This window comes from Myotis brandtii, unplaced genomic scaffold (genome assembly GCF_000412655.1).
Source record: "Myotis brandtii unplaced genomic scaffold, ASM41265v1 scaffold170, whole genome shotgun sequence".
Classification (NCBI taxonomy): Eukaryota; Metazoa; Chordata; class Mammalia; order Chiroptera; family Vespertilionidae; genus Myotis; species Myotis brandtii.
This window is the reverse complement of record NW_005356260.1, coordinates 766,857-783,366: the sequence shown is the minus strand read 5'-3', so window position 1 is coordinate 783,366 and position 16,510 is coordinate 766,857. Positions and strand designations below refer to the sequence as shown.

General features: G+C 52.7%; 1 protein-coding gene and 1 long non-coding RNA gene across 4 annotated transcripts in view; one reads left to right on the top strand and one right to left on the bottom strand.

Annotated features, from left to right (window-relative positions):
• Positions 1 to 70: 70 nt before the first annotated feature.
• Positions 71 to 2,061, top strand: LOC106725558. Its single transcript, XR_001361449.1, has 2 exons — positions 71 to 108; positions 143 to 2,061. It is a non-coding gene; the product is annotated as an uncharacterized LOC106725558 (long non-coding RNA).
• Positions 2,062 to 2,170: 109 nt separating this feature from the next.
• The window catches only part of NFRKB (nuclear factor related to kappaB binding protein), a 30,664-nt gene continuing 16,324 nt past the window's right edge, over positions 2,171 to 16,510 (bottom strand). For 2 of the 3 annotated variants that reach the window (XM_005863020.2, XM_005863022.2), the window contains exons 13-26: positions 15,414 to 15,493; positions 15,261 to 15,307; positions 14,377 to 14,437; positions 13,860 to 14,034; positions 12,926 to 13,032; positions 12,565 to 12,688; positions 12,277 to 12,356; positions 11,922 to 12,142; positions 11,557 to 11,827; positions 10,773 to 10,985; positions 7,692 to 8,459; positions 4,134 to 4,240; positions 3,262 to 3,397; positions 2,171 to 3,147 (exon numbers count right to left, since the gene is read on the bottom strand). In XM_005863020.2, coding sequence (XP_005863082.1) covers positions 3,022 to 3,147; positions 3,262 to 3,397; positions 4,134 to 4,240; positions 7,692 to 8,459; positions 10,773 to 10,985; positions 11,557 to 11,827; positions 11,922 to 12,142; positions 12,277 to 12,356; positions 12,565 to 12,688; positions 12,926 to 13,032; positions 13,860 to 14,034; positions 14,377 to 14,437; positions 15,261 to 15,307; positions 15,414 to 15,493 — 2,516 coding nt within the window. In that variant the 3' untranslated portion in view covers positions 2,171 to 3,021. The remainder of the gene's footprint in view (positions 3,148 to 3,261; positions 3,398 to 4,133; positions 4,241 to 7,691; positions 8,460 to 10,772; positions 10,986 to 11,556; positions 11,828 to 11,921; positions 12,143 to 12,276; positions 12,357 to 12,564; positions 12,689 to 12,925; positions 13,033 to 13,859; positions 14,035 to 14,376; positions 14,438 to 15,260; positions 15,308 to 15,413; positions 15,494 to 16,510) is intronic. The other variant, XM_005863021.2, reaches the window with a different exon arrangement.

Here is a 16,510-nt window from a genome sequence, read left to right as displayed (position 1 = left end):
CAGGAGGACTCCAGCCAGCCTGTCTCTCGCCTTTCTCCTCCGCTACGTCACACAAATGCAGCGATCATTCCCATGGAGCATTGAGGTCGTCATTCACCTGGAGCAGAGGTCAGCACCGGGGTCGTTCCCGTGGAGCATTGAGGTCAGCACCGGGGTCATTCCCGTGGAGCACTGGACGGCTCTGGGAGAAACTCTGCACTCAGCACCTCCCTTTCTCAGCCAGCACTTAGAGCTGGAGGCACAGCTTCAGGAGAAGAATGAGCTCCCTGAAAACTCGGATTTAGTACTGAGAGGCGAGCCCATGGGTACCCTTTCAGCATCCAGGGGGTTTGCCTGCTGAGTAAAACCCAACATCCATTCAACAAGTACCAGAGGACCCATTATTGGCAATGAATGTAAAACGTGTCCTTTCCTCGGCGACTGGAGGTGGGAAGAAGGAACCTACTCTGGGTTTTACTTTCAAAGGAACGCTCTCCATTTTGAATTAAAGGGGGTGAGGCAGCAGGGTTTAGGGAAAGGGGGTATTTTCTCCAGAGTGAGGATCAACTATAAAACATCCAAGTCTATTCTAATGCTCCTCCCAGCATGGCTGGGACACCGTCACAGAAGTGATCACCGCTAACATGAACATTCTGGGCTACAGTGCAAACCCCTCACAACGCTACACACCAAATCCAGCCTGAGACACATGGTCGGAATAACTTTGCCAACTCCTGTCCACCAGAGGCTCAAAGACTCAAGGCCGCCACAGGTCCTTCTGGAATTGTCCCCCCAAACACCCCCGGAGCCACCACATGTCTCATGGCCCCAGGTGTGCATCCAGGACCCATGTTTGGTGCAAATGCTGGTGACGTCACCTGAACAACTCCAAGAGGGGGTTTCCGCTGTGTACTCCACTGACAGGCTGGCCAGGACCCACCTCACTTCCCAGGGCTCAGTCCTACACTGTTCCCCTCGGATGTCAAAGTCTGCAGCCACTAAGGAGACGAGCGGTCAGGTGACTTCAGTCAATAACAGTGTGGGGTGGGGTTGGGGCTGAAGGCCAGGACTTTTATGAAATCATTTATTAAACAAATTCAGAGGAAGTTTAACCAGCAGTCAATACCCAAGACAGGATTCCTCCAATTTCTACCTGTTGCTCACTTAGAGCCTGTCACATGAACTTTCCGTGTGAAATGTGACTCCAGGGAGTACTGACATGCAAATACTGAAGTATTATGAAACAGCAGGGGCAGCCGCCTTTACTCGGGTGGAAACAGTGTGTCTCCTCACTGCAGTCCCTGCCTCCGGCCACTTCCCGTCCATTTCTGTCCAGCCCTCCACTCCCTGCAAAAGCTCAATCCCGCCTCGGCCGATTCACCTCTGCCCTGTCATCCAGACTTCCACCCTCAGCTCTGGATCGCCCCCAAGTCTCACCATGACACATCACAGCCACTCCCTTCTGAGGAAGGCAGCAGAAAGGGCACCTGACTTAGAATCCGAAGACTGGACTGACTTCTTGGTTCTAACTCCAGCTGAAACGCGCATTTTCTCCCAGTGAGAACAGCTTAACTGTTTCACAGAACTTCCTTAGGAATCCAATGAGGTGTCTGTACAACCACTGTGTCACCACCAAGCCATCGAAAGGTGTCGGCCCCTTGACAACTTGCCCGATCCCTCCGCTCCCACCCGCAAGCCCCTCTGAAGCAGGCCATTCCCACTCCTTCCAATCCACTTCCGCACGCAGATGCCATACAGTATCATCGCTAGACTTCGACAGATTAAAATACCTTTTCAGTCATCTGGATCCTTCCAAGAGTTAGGGAAGCTCTGCCCCTGCAGAAAAGCTTCCCCACCCAAGCCCTGCTCCAGCACAGAAGCAGCATATATTCTTACCCCCAGTGCCTTAATTAAAGCACCATGCCCAGCTCTCTGCCTGCAGCTCGGTGGGGCTGAGAAGCAGGAAACAGCCAGGATTAAATAACTTGTACACTTACACTGACCTTCTTTTGGTTGGTGCTGTCCAGTAGGGACACCCATCTCTACTTTGGAATAAAAGTCAGCAAAGTTTTATTTAAAGAACCACATCGAAAGTATTTTAGACTTGAGGGCCATGTGGCATCTATTCAGTTCTGCTTCTGCTCGAACTGAAAGCAGCCATAGATAATACACAAATGAAATGGGCATGGGCTGTGTTCCAATAAAACTTTATTTACAAAAACGGGAAGCCAACCTAAGGGCGGTGGCTTGCGGACTCTTGTTCTGGAGCAAAGCAGAATGTAGAGTCTCTGAACTGAAATGCAGTCTGTGCTGCAAGAGCAACGTCCCTGCTGGCATCCACCCGCCGTGCCCACCAGCCCGGGCGTGTGAACAGGCTTGGTGAGGACAGCCAGCAGCAAAAGAACAGGCCACAGCCAGGATCCTGACACCCCCTCTTTAAGAGGTAGTGCCCAACTAGTCCCATTTCAGGGAACCCACACACTCTCACTTCTTGTGTTTCTTTCCCATCTCAGAGTCTCTCCACGGAGTTATCCAGTCAGCCACCAACTTATTAGAATCCTGCCATTCTCACATTCTGGTCAAAAGAATGAATTCATTTAGGGGGCTAATGCCCAAGTTTCTATTTGACAAAGACGTACAATAGGCTCTTTAAAAAAAATAAGTTACATAAAAATTTCTGGAGACAAAGCTCCTCTCCAGACCACTCGTCACAGAGAAGACCACAAGCTGAAAGGTACGAGCCGCGTACAGAATGCGGCGTAGTCGCTGTCTGCGCTCCCCCCGTAAGCCCGCTCTCGGGGAGCCTGGCTTGTGTGACACACTGACCTCACACGGTTCTGAGAGAAGCCTCCGTGGGTCGGTACGGAACAGACCTGGAGCGAGCCTTCCTCAGTGTCCTCCTCGTGGGGTGTGGCAGCGGATGGCAGCCCTGTTGCCACCAGCCCACCACTGGCCTCAGAGGAAGGAGGGGCCTCCCTGCTCCCTTCCATGCGGCCTGCAGGGCGGAGCAGGCCTGGGCTCTGATGGAAGCTTCTCTCAGAGTCACTGTTGTTCGGGTGCCTGCTTAGGAGACGGAGCTGTGGTCACAACAACAGTGGAGACCGCTTTGGAGGAATTCGAGGCTGTTCCCTGTTGGAGATGGGATGCGGGGACAGTCTGGATGCGCACCTGTTCGCAAAGAGAACGTCTGGTCAGCAGCTTGCAAACAGGCTCACCGGTTGGGCACAGACAGCAAAGGCAAGGAGAGAAGCTGGTGTGGCCCGCAGTGCGCCCTGGCCTCACCTGTGTGGCCTGGCCCTGCTGCTGGAGCTGCTGCAGCTGCTGGGCAGTGAGGAAGCTCACGGGCTTGTTGCCAGCTATGAGCTTGGTGCCCGCTGGCATGGTGGTGAGGATGATGTTGCGGCCCAACCCACTGAGGCTGTGGACAGAAAGCAGGACAGGGCGTTAGCTCCCACCAGAATCAGGCCACGCACTGAAGGAAACCAGGGGGCCTGGGGCCCGTGAAAATCCCAGCATTCTGGACTGAAGTGGAAACTAGCGGATGAGACCACGTTTGTTCCACCTTCCATGTGTCCCACGACGAGATAAGAGCGAGCCCAAGGCCCCCAGTGCTTTGGCTAAAATGACCCTGAGATCTAGACCTTGATCAGCGGGAGTAACGAACAAGGCCCCGGGGAGGCGTGCGCTTTTGTCAAGAATCCCCTGCCCCACACAGCTGCCTTGAGACCATCAGAACGATCCCATCACACCCCTTCTCCTTGTCCCGTTTCAGTCAGGGCCACGGGCAGCCCAGGTTCCAACAGGCCCTCCTCCTCCTGACTGACCACACCACTGGGCTCAGAAAACGTGAGGCCTTCCCAGCAGCCGCAGTCGAAACTGCTGCCTGAGCTATGTCAGTGGCGACCCGTGATGCACTGCCTGTCCCCTTCCTTGCTTTTTCTTCATAGTACACCTTACTGCCCACATAGTATTTCGCTCCCCTCTTGAAGCCAGCATGGACTTCTGTCTCTCTCAATCACTGCTATATCCCCCACACCTAAAACAATACTAGCTAATCAATACGCCTCGCCGAGCACAACAAAGGAGAGGTACCCAGGGTGAGCCCCAGGAAACCAGCACCCGGAAGCCCTGCCCTCCCTCCCGATGGCACTTACTTGGCTCCCAGGTTGCCTTTGATGATGGGGGCTGTGACCACACTCTTGCCCTTCATAGGCTGGCTGATCACAGAGAGCGGGACTGTGATCCGTGTCGGCAGCTTCCCCTAGAGAGAAGGAGGAGCCAGTGTATGGGACACGGAATGAGAAGACCAGTGTCTCCTCCACGGCTGAGCCCAGGAGCCAGCGCCAGAGGCTCTCGCCGCCTGTGCTCCGCCTGTGCAGTGTTCTTGAGGTGCGGCCCAGGGAGGCCTCAAGAAACCAGTCACATACGGTAGTTCAGGGCTCCTGTGCTACACTGAGGGGCCACCTGATCCCTATCATCTCTTCCATGCTGCCTACAGCAGCAGTCACCACACACAATGCTGTCGTCAGGATTATATGTGTTCCTCACCCCCAAAGGAGGATGTGTGTTCACTTCCGCACAGAGAGAGCCGAGCTCCTAGAGCAGTGATGGCGAACCTTTTGAGCTCGGCGTGTCAGCATTTTGAAAAACCCTAACTTAACTCTGGTGCCGTGTCACATATAGAAATTTTTTGATATCTGCAACCATAGTAAAACAAAGATTTATATTTTTGATATTTATTTTATATATTTAAATGCCATTTAACAAAGAAAAATCAACCAAAAAAATGAGTTCGCCATCACTGTCCTAGAGGGTAGGCCTTACTCATCTGCGGAGCCCTGACCGGTGGCGCTCAGCAGCTGTCGGAGGCAGTGGGAGCGGGGACAGGGGCACTCGGAGTTCACACAGCAGGTGCACAGCTGCTGCTTCGCTGGAACACGGCAGGGCGTGCCCCAGGGGGACGGCCACATTCTCCAGGTGCCTTCCGCTTCCGCCAGAGATAAAGAGGTCAGCGAAGGACACCAATAACAAACTCAGCCAAGTGAAAAGCCCAACCCAAAGCTGATAAAGCCCAAGAGGAACTAAAAGGCTGAGAAGGCCTGCCTGGGCTTTCGGATGGCTAAGGTTCGGTCACTGCATCACCTGTTTTTAGGCTGCCTGGCTTCTTAGCCCTTGGTGGGCCATAACATTTACATTCAGTAAAACTCTGTGTAAATCTGATTTTTAAAAATGATTCAAGCCTGGCTGGCGTGGCTCAGTGGTTGAGCGCTGACCTATGAAGCAGGAGGTCACGGTTCAATTCCCAGTCAGGGCACATGCCCGGGTTGCGGGCTCGCCCAATGGGGGCGTGCAGGAGGCAGCCGATCAATGATTCTCATCATTGATGTTTCTATCTCTCTCTTCCTCTCCCTTCCTCTCTGAAATCAATAAAAACATATTTTTAAGAAATGATTCAAGAGGGGTGGTCTGCTAGGCTGCTAAGAAAAGGCATCGGATGTCCTGTGGGCCAGCTGGTTCTAAAGTCGGGCACTCAGGGTAGCCCATTGGAAAGCACTGAAAGGTGTCAACAGGTAGCAGAATGGTGCCTCCGGGTGGACTGATTTGTGGTTTTACTTTCTTCAAGTCTTGGTTGCTTAAAGACATGTCAGGCCACCAGTACACCAACCGGAAATGTCCCTTCCTGAGCGAGCCTCCTGACAGCTGACTAGACAGGGGAGAGGCAACACTTCCTGCCCCACTGGATGCTCTCTGGTCCACAGCGTGGGGCAGAGGTATGTTTACAGTTGTGAGCACGCCAAACAGTCCATTCTGGTATATTATGTATTAATTACTGTAGTCTCTTCCATACAAACAACTGCAAACCTCCTCCTGCCCCACCCTGGTTTTCATCCCGATCAATTATAACAGGGTAGAGGCCACTGGGTAGGAGCTTTCCCTGATACGAGAAGGATTCAAGGGAAACAAAAGTGGGTCAAGTAAGCAGTTTCCTTTCTTCCTTCTAACTTCTGAGATACGAGAACCTAGATATTTCCTTTTAAGCCACACTACGTATCAGGGTGTATTGGCTGGTGGTTTTACTAAAGTACATGTCCTCTTTCCTCCTTCCTCCATTACTCCGGCTTTTACCCGAATTATTGAGGTTTTACTACACAGCTTGTTTAGAAAAGGGAAACTATATTTTACTCTGCCCACATAACATACACAATAGTGCTCCTGATCTAGAAGCTGAATGGACACAGAAGCATCCAGAAACACACCTATGCTGACATGAGAATTTGGTTTAGGATAAATGTAGCACTTCAAGTTAATGGGAAGCAATAAATTAGTGATGTTGGAATAATTTGAAAAACATAAAATGAGATCTCTACCACAGGCTATTCACAAAATTATATTTCAAATGAATTATCAGCTATACCTTTCTTAAAACTCTGAAAATATTTTATGAAAATACAAGCTAATATCTTTATAACCCTGGGGTAAGAAAGGCAAAAGACATAAAACCCAGGAACCATAAAAGGTATGTTGATAGACAGATCTTATCAGAAAAAATACCTGTAAAGTAAAAGGCTCCATAGGCAAGGTTAAAAAGTGACAGAGGGACCCCAGCCAGTGTGGCTTAGAGGCTGAGCATCGACCCATGAACCAGGTCACTGGTTCGATTCCCGGGCAGGACACATGCCCAGTTGCGGGGTCGATCCCCAAGAGGGGGCGGGCAGGAGGCAGCTGATCAGTGATGTTTCTCTCATCGAGATGTTTCTCTCTCTATCCCTCTCCCTTCTTCTTTCTCTAAAAAAAATCAATAAAAACATTTTTTTTAAATGACTGAGGGGAAAAAAATACTTTCCACACACAGAACACCCAGAAGATAGAAAGGGTCACTCAAACTATGAAAAAACAGAAAACCCCAAAGAAAACTGGCAAAGATTAATCTACTGCTAGAGAGCACAGCCAGTCTGCACAGGCCTGGATGCTCAACCGCACAGACCAGGGAAACAAAACAGAAAAAGGACTCTCTTAGGAGTAAGAGAGCCACATACAGTTCAAACAAGTGCCACGCGGCCCTGGGGAAGCCAGGAGACTTGCTGGCTGGACAGAAAGCTGCGATGGCCTTTTGGGTAGCACAACTGGGGTATCAAAACTTCCAGCGCGTGTACCGCCGTGGCCGGGCTAGCCCCTCGGCTCCAGAAATCCTTCTACGTGATCATATATGCACACCCAAGCATTCGCTGTCGCGCTGGTTTTAACAATGAAAAAGCTCTCTTTAGTAGAAGCGTGATTAAAACACATCCCTTCTAGGGACTACCATGGTGTCATAAAAAAGGGTGCAGTCAGTACCTGTGGAAGATCTAGAATAACCCCCACGACATCTCTTTAAATAAATAAGGCAAACCACAGGACAACCTATAGACTGAGGTCTCTCACAGGACTCTTTAACTGTGTCTGTGTGTATGAAGATGCTCTGAGAAAGGCCTAGAAGGACAAATGCCAAACACCCACAGATGTTAGCCCTCACGATGGGAGAGCTAGAGGGGGTGAAAGAAACTTTGTACTTGACTCCCTGAACTTCTGGGCTGTTTTAATATTTTCCAAGAATGTATGCGTGCCTACTTTCATCAATTTGTTTGGGTCACGTGGTGACACAGACATTTCCGTTCCTAAGAGGAGAAGTCCCTGGCGGAAGGGCTAGCTGTGCCCGCCCCAATGGTACTCACAGCCTGGGACGTGGAAACCACCGTGGTGCTGACGGGCACCTGCCGCACCGTGGGGGCTCCCGTGGCGATGCTGATGGGGGTGCTGGTGGCCCCCGAGGCCACGGCCACAGTCTTGGACACGGCAGCGTTCATGCTGGGCAGGGACACCGCCGACGTGTGAACAGTCCCGGACCCGCTGGCCACCGAGGACCCTGGCTTGGCGTGGGCTGCCACTGTGATGGTCTGGCCGGCCTTGGGAGGCATCACGCCCAGGCCCTGCACGATGCGGATGGTGGCAGCCGGCTTCGCTTCTGACGAGGCCACTGTGGTTTTCCCCTTCTGCTCAGCCACACTCACACCGAGGGCGGGCATCAGGCGAAAAGCTGACCCCGAGCCTTCCGCCGGCTTGAGGTCGGGCGTCACTTTGACCACGGTGGTGCCAGTCGGAGTGGACGCGGGGGCACTGGCGGAACTGGCCTTGGCAGGGCTGTCCGTGGCGTGGACGGGGTTGGAAGTGACGTGTAGGGTAGCGGAGATGCCTTTGCCTGCCGTGCCGCCTCCTGTCCCGAAGAGGTCCTGGGTCAGTTTGACTGTGGTCACCTGGGACTTGGCCAACGTGGCCATCATGTCCGGTGTGATCCGCAGAACCGTCTGGCCTTTGGCATCTGTGGTGATGGAAGAGGGTGGCAGGCGCAACACATCCTTGCCCTGGATGCGGAAGTTAGTGGCGGTCAGTGGGATGCTGTTGCTTGTCTGGGGCTTCACACCAAGCTGCCCCGTGATCGCCACCTGGTGGGGAGAAACAGCACTGACCGAGGGATCCCCAGCGCTGCACTGGTTACACCGCACAGTTAGGCAAACCTCCATTTGTGTTTCATGTATTTCTCTAACTTTTCATTTTTAAAAATGATAAATATTCACAAAAGAAGAGAAGAGTGGAACAAACCCATGTACCTATCACCCAACTTCAATAGTTACCACTTTGTTAGTCTTATCTACCCTTCCTTGTGTTTTTGTTGGTGGTGGTGGTTTTTTTTTGGGGGGGGGGGTGGAGGAAGAGGAGTGGGAATATTTTTAAGTAAAATAATAGATAGCACTTTGCTGATCAATACTTCTGTACACATCTCCAACCTAGAAAAGGGCCTTTTAAATTAAAAAACAGACACCTATTATTACCTAATAATATATATTCACATTTCTGCAACCGTCCTAAAAATGTCGCCACTTGGAGAGCAGCAGCGTGTCCAAACGCCATGTGTAGTAATCGCAGCCCTTCTGGCCTCGGGACTTTCTCTGTCACACAAGCCATTTTCCCCTCTCTGCTGGACCACCACCATCCAGGAACGCATTTCCCACCCTAGACCACAGACCCTCGCTTCACCCCCATCTCCCTCCCCAGCTCACTCCACTGGAATCTCCACTGCAGCCCCTTCCTCTGCTCTCTTCAAACACAAAATTACTCTAAAAAGATTCTACCTTCACATCTCCATTTCCTCACCTTACGTTCTCTTGAACACATTCTCAAAAAGGCACTAAGCCACTGGACCCAGTCAAGTTCACTCATGACCTACCCCAGGCAGTGGTCAGTTCCCAGCCTCCCATCACGCATCTGGCACACCTGGTCATGCACTGACTCTGGAGCACCCCCCCTCCTCTCTCTCTCGCCTTCGTCTGGCACCTGTGTTTCCATCTCAGAGAATGCCGTCACTATCTGCTCAGTCACTCTAGCCAAAACCCATGGACTCCCTTCTCCCAGACCCCACAGTCAAACCAGAAAATCACACTGACTCTACCTTGAACCCTACGTTCAGAACCCAGCCCTTCTCACCCTGCGATGACCATTCGCAGGAGGCCAGTGTGACCTCTCCCCGGGACCACTGCCACGGCCCCGACCTGGCCTCCCTGCTTCCGCTCTTGCCCCTAAAGTCCACTCTCACAGCAGCCAGGCCTTTCTTAGTGTAAAACCAATCAGGCCATCCTGAGTCACAATCTCAGAGGCTCCCCATCACCTTAGAATTAAAATCAAAGTGCGACATGATTGAACCTCTCGAGAAACGGATTTTCAACACTCCTGCACTCGCTCATGAGGCCTCAGCCACACGGGTTTCCTGCTGGTCCTCAAACATATTCTTGACTCAAGACGTTTTCACTTGCTCTGCCCATTCCTGGAATGGCTCGCCTCCAGCTGTCTGTCATACAGCGCACTTTCCGCCTCACTCCTCTCAAACACCAGCTCCTCCAGGCCCCCAGACCGCCCCAGCTGACAGCACATGCGCTCTCCCTCTCCTGCTACTGCTGTTCTCACCTCCCACACCTGCCCCTGGAGCGCCTGCCTGTCTCCCAGCCCCTTGGGAGAGTGGGCTCCATGAGGGAGGGACTTAGTCTGGGCAACATACCACTAAACCCCCAACACTGCGGACAGTGCCTGGCACACAAAAGGTACTAATAAATATTTAATGAAGAAAAATGCTCCTTTATCATTCTGTGGTTCCAGTTCAGCTGTAAAATGGGGATAAGTGCCTGCCCCACGGTGTTCTGAGTATTAAATTATTTAATGTGTATAAAATGCTTGGCACCGTGCAGGCACTAGTTGCATTTGCCCAATTCTCTGAAGTTCAATGGTTAGCCTTGCATATTCACAACCACGAAAGCACAAATATACGCTTCTACGAGTGGTAAACTGAAACGCCGATAAAGCATGTAAAGTCAGACCCCAGGATTTTAACTCAATCTCCTCCAAACTCAGAAGCTCAGCTACTAAACGCTGAATTAGATGGAAGGAGCAGAGGGATCTCTCAGGCCCCTGCAGGGCCGGCACTGCCCTCGGTGGGAACTAGAACCTGAAATACCTGTGAACTAAGGGTCACGGTCACGAGTCGCTGAGCTCTGCACTGTCCGAGCTCTGCACTGTCCGAGCTCTGTACTGTCCGAGCTCTGCACTGTCCTCTGCTCGGCCGAAGGACACAGGGCCGGCACTGCCCTCGGTGGGAACTAGAACCTGAGATACCTGTGAACTAAGGGTCACGGTCACGAGTTGCCGAGCTCTGCACTGTCCGAGCTCTGCACTGTCCTCTGCTCGGGCCAGAGGACGGACCCACCTACCTGCTTGATGATGTTCTGCCCGCTCACATTCTGGATGACGGCAGCTGTGGACGCGCTCGGAGCAGAGCTCCCGGGGGAGCTGGTGGCTGGCTTGCTCGCAGGGCTGGCGGTGGCAGGGAGACTTGTCACCGTGAGGCCCGTCTGCCCGGCTCCCGGCCGCTGCACAGTGGCCGCTGCAGTCTGAGCTTTGACTGGGACGGTGGCCATGACTGTCTAGTTCAGAGCATGAGGCCAAGAGCTTAATTAGAGACTGAGATGCAGACCAGGCCGCCCCCACCCAAGAAGCGCGCCTCGGGAAGTGCTCCTAATGGAACAGTGCTCAACCCTCACCACTCCCTAAAGCGGAGGCTGTGAAGTTCGTGCTTGGGTGTAGCATCTTTAATTTTCAGAATGCCTCCACATTTAACACCTCACTCCTATACCAAGGACAAATATCATACCCATTTTACAGTAGAGGAGACTGAGGCAAAGGTAAGACTTTTCTCTAGAATCACACAAGTAGCTAGTGGCATGGCTGAGACTAGAGGCACAGGGGAAGGAGCCCGAGATTTCGGATTGCAGGTCTGGATTTAACTCCAGCTCTCCGAGGGGCCTAACGTTACCATCCTGGGTAAACCAACCAACTTCGCAGAAGTTCTGATGCTCAACATGTCAAGTACAACTTACATTCAAGTACAGCTCGTAAGAACACTCCCCAGCTGTGGACAGTAAACGAGCTGGAATACACAGCAGCAGCAGCAGCTTAACCAGCCTGCCCACCTCTGGGTCCGCGGTCCCTGCTTACCTGCGGCATGACTTTGGTCTGCGTAGCAGTGGCTGGCACGCGGATCTGTGGCCCTGCTGGAATCGGTGGCAGTGTCTGTGCTGGCCCCGCTGACTGCTGGGTAACAGCAGGAAGGCCAGGCTGGGCCACCACCCGTACCTGGGGGAGTCCCGCCGAGCCGGAGTGGCTCACGACGCGGGCAGCGGCCTGGGAAGTCGGCGGCGTCTGGCTGGCGGCTGGGGAGAGCATGGTTCCCAGCTGTGGCATCGTTGGCGAGGAGACCAGAAGAACACTAGGAGGGAAGGCGGGGACACAGGAAACAAGCTCAGGATGCGCCCACGAGAGGACGGGGAGGGGGAGAGCGGGAGGAGAGACGGGGAGCTCACCCGGAGCTGGATTTCGCGGGTTCTGGGGCGGTGGTCGGGCCACTCTTGCTGACTGCCGGAACGGGCGGCGGGGAGATAGGCGTGGCGGGCAAAGCTGGCGTGGTGGGCGTCACAGGGGTGACGGGGGTGGGCGGCATGCTGGAGTCACTGAGGCTCATCTGGCTCTGCTCAGAAGGGCCGCTGCTGAGGGCCTTCAGGGAACTCTCCTTGCTACTGGACTTCTAGGCAGGAGGGAGAGATCCACGCGCAGATTTAACTCGGGGGCACAAAGGCAGGCTTGGCCTGGCTTCCTGGGGCTCTGAGCCTCACCGCCTTCCCTGCAACCACTAAGGTGGGCTCTCCGCTGGTCACTTACCACCTTAGAGGAGGGCTTGGGCTTCTGCTGAAGGGCTTTTCTGGCTTTCGCGGCCGCTGCTTGCGCTTGGTGAATCCGCTCTGTGAACGAGAGTGACAAGCGTCAGCCACTGTCTGACCTCAGCACAGTAAGGAGGTGCTTCCATGAAGAGCCAGGGCCTTGCTGGAGGGCCAAGTCCTGCTCTACGATCCTGTCCTGCCCAAACGCCAGGGAGAAGCAGAATGGAACTGGGGCAGGAAGTCAGAGCATCCCTAGTCTAGCTGGACACACTGCCCGAGCCTCACACACCGAACTCTTCCTCGCTCCTGTCGCGGTGCAGGTAGATCCACAGCTTGCGGCCGATGTCGTACTTCACACATGGGTCCTTCTCATAGTGCAGCCGATCCAGGGCCCCGCTCACCACTGTGTTCACCTAGCAACCAGAACGAAGGGGATGAGGCCCTAAGACCCATGGGAGGTGGAGCAGCTGGGTCGAATCTGTGCTTCACTAACAGCAAGGGTCTTAGGTTAACACTGTTCACGTGACACCCTTCTCTCCTCTTCTTCATTCCGTTTTTTTTTTTAATTTATGTTACTATATTTTATGTCCTCATTATTTTCCGTAATTCCTTTCGGGAACAAAACAAAAAGAATCTCTTCTCCATCCTACCTGAGTGCTGGTGACATCTGGTGCAAGAAACTGGGAGTCCTTGAGCAGCTCGCAGATCTCTGCCCGCGTGCCCTCGCCATTAGGCAGCCGAGCTGCGGCATCTCGAACTGATGGCGTCAGAAAATGGAAAGTCCAAGAATCAAGCAGAGCTACTACGGGGGACACCCTTCCCTTCTTGCTCTGCGGGGTGACATGCCCTGAGGTGTCTTCCTCACTCAGCGTTGGGTGGACACTGCCCTCTAGGGGCCGTTCCCTACGTGTACACTCTTCACACTCAGCCAAGACTGAACATGACACCTAGGACTATACAGAGGTAACACACCATACACTGGCAGTGCTGTGATGCTGTAAGAGACTTAGATATGTTCATACCACCTTACAGCTGCTGCAGACGACTCCAAATACCACTTTCATGCACCACTACGTATTTGGAAATTACAGAAGGTGTAAGACCTGCTGCTAGATCTGATCATTTAATATCATAATAAAGATAAATATGTTTCTGCACGAGAAATTTGTTTTAATATTTTGACAACTACTTCAATATGATTAGTTTCTCTTGTAACTCTATGCATTCTGTTTTCTGCATTTAAAGCATAATTCTGAGGAGGGGCCATAGGTTTCACCAGAGCCAAAGATTCATGACACACAAAAAGGTTAAAAACCTCATCTTGAAAGGAACCATAGTGTGGAGGCAGCAAATTCCTATACTTGAGCTCACTATTTAGCTGGTCTGGGAACAATTAATTCCTGAATAAACTGGAGCGCAGACTTCAGGAAAGAAACACGGATTCCCGATAAACCCCTGGGGGTAGGACGCCCCTTCCCAAACACCAAAGCTTCCTGAAGCTGCGCCGACCCGCACAGCTTTCCTGTGTGGTGGGGGCGGGCGTGAGGAGCACAGCTTTCCTGGAGCAGCAGCGGTCCCACCTACCGAGAGAGAGGATGGTGACGTAGGCGGGCCGGTCGGAGCGCAGCAGGGAGTGCTCCCGAGCCTTGTTGAGGGAGGTCTCCTTATCAAACACGCCCTTCACGGGCCCCACCACGGACTCGAAGCCGTGCATCCGGAAGGTGAACGCCTTGTGGGGCTGGCTGTACCGGTAACGCTCCTGTCAAGAGGAAAGGCCACGGTCCTAAGTCAGAATCTGTGGGGTTCCCTCCAGTGCTCCCACCCAATGAGGAGAGATTAAAACGAGGAGAAACAGGCTATTCCACTAGGACCACTGAGCCGACGCCAGTGGGAAAGCGACGGCCCCCAAAGCCCTCCTCACTGGCAAAGGGACAGGAAGGTAAGTGTAACTGTACTCTGCCATCTGGAAGTAAAGGTCATTAAAACACATGGCTGCCCCTAACAAACAATCCCACCAGCAGGGATCCCAGGTGAAAGGTGTGACTTTCCTGCCACACGGCCTCACGGGCGCAGAGATCCCCCTGGGCTCGGGCTGTCTTACCTGCTCCTGGAACACTCGTTTCTCCTCCCCGGTGCTGGGCCGCACCACATAGTCAGTTCTTCTGGAACATAAAGAATTTGGGCAATCTAAAAAAAGCAGAACTCACAGGAAGAAGCAGGGAGTAGAATGGTGGTTACCAGCGGCTGGCAGATGGGGAAACGGGGAAATGCTGGTAAAGGGCACCAGCTTCCAGCTATGAGAAGAGTAAGGTCTGGGGATCTAGCGCACAGCACAGTGACTACAGTTCATAACACTGATTTACACACTTGGAAGTTGCTGAGAGAGACCTTACCACACAAACATATACATAAATTGGCAATTCTGTGAGGTGGCGGATGTGTTAACCTTACTGTGGTACTCATTTCACCATCTATACATGTATCAAATCAACACACAGTATTATATGTTAACGGTATCTCACAAAGCTGGGGGTAAGAAAAGAGGACCACACCAGACGAGAATGGTCACATGAGATGCTGTGACATGAAGGGCTCAGGGCTAGAGGCCAAGAGGCCTAAATGCTAGTCCTGTCGCTAACCTCCGGCCAGTCACTTAGCCTCAGGCCTCAATTTCTTTTTAGGTGAAGCGAGGAAAATGGACTGGAAGAATCACGCTCAAACGGGAACTGAAGGAGGGGTATTCAGGGGGAAAAGCATGCCCACCTACAAGGCAGATCACATCCCCCTCAGAAACCCTGCTCCCCCCCCCCCCCCCAATCCAGAACCCTCTCCTCGGGGAGCCTCCCTGGATGACGGGAGTGGTGTCCTCAGGTGTGCTGAGGCAGGTGACAATCTGTGGGCTCCCAGGATCTCTCAAGCCCACGACAACTCTAACAGGTTAAGATATGTCAGGAAAGCCATGGCAGTAGGTAGAGTTATACTCACACCCGGGGAACAGGCGTGGTGGCGTCTGAGCTGTCCTCGTTTTCTTGCTGCGGAAAAGGAAAACATGAACAGGTACGTGGACTACAGGATTCTGGCTGACGCAGGGCTCTGGACACCCAGTCAGGAAGGCTGACATTTCTGTACAAAGCATACCTTGCAGAGGGCCTGGTCTTTGGTTTCGAGCCACAGCTGGAAGAGGGCAGCTAACTCCTTCTCGTTGTCTTGAGACTGGCCTGTTAGAAGAATCAAAAGGCAAAAAATAATGAAACCAACTAGGGCTTTCCTCGGGATCTCACTTTCTCCTCGCATGCTGTATCTGTGAGAGAGAACCCCTCAGGACCTGCAGCATCGGCCTTTGCAACAGAAAGCATCTGGTTCACAGGCTCACACTACTTATTATCTGGCCCTACAACGTGTGCCATGCCGGCCCACCGCGGCCAACTTCAAGCACCGCCTGACAGCGTGGGTCACTTTCCCTCACCCCGGTCCTGAACTCAGGTCATTCCGTTAAGAATAACTATTACAAGAAATTCTTCACTTCCTCCATGTCCACAAGTCCACAGCCTTTATCTTACTGAACCTTTTAGTAACAGTCAAGGCTAATGACCACTCCCCAATTCTTAACTCTCTCATTGCTTGGCTTCCAAGAGTCAGCTCTCTCTTACCGTCGCTTCCTCTCCACGTGCTCCCTCTCCACCTCCTCTCAAGGCTTAGTCCTCGGCCCTCTTTTCTCCTCGTTTAGCACCTTCCCCCTATGCCTTTGACTTTAAATGATGTACACACACACACACACACATGCCAACAGCTCTCTACCTCGACTCCGGTCTGGGTTCTAAACCCATATATACCACTGACTGTTCAGTACCTCCACTCAGATGCCTCAAAGGCAGCTCAAACTCAGCACAACCCAAACTAAACGCATGACCTTCACCCTCACCCATGTCCGGGCGTCTTCCAGAGCCGCCCACCTCCATAAACACCACCTTCAGCCACGAAACACAAACCTAGCAAAGGGGTGCTTGCCTGCACTCTTCTTTCACCCCCACGTCCAAGTCATATCAAGCCCTGTGGCTTCTCCACCTAAAACCTTCTGAAATTTTAGATCCAAGTATCTTCATCTCTGCACAGGCTGTGTGATCGTTTTGAACCGAACCTTCCCTGGCACCACGGAGCCGCTGCCTCCTCCACCTGGAACGCCCTCCCTGCCATCGGCCGGCCTCCTCCCAATCACCACTGATATCTCTGCTCAT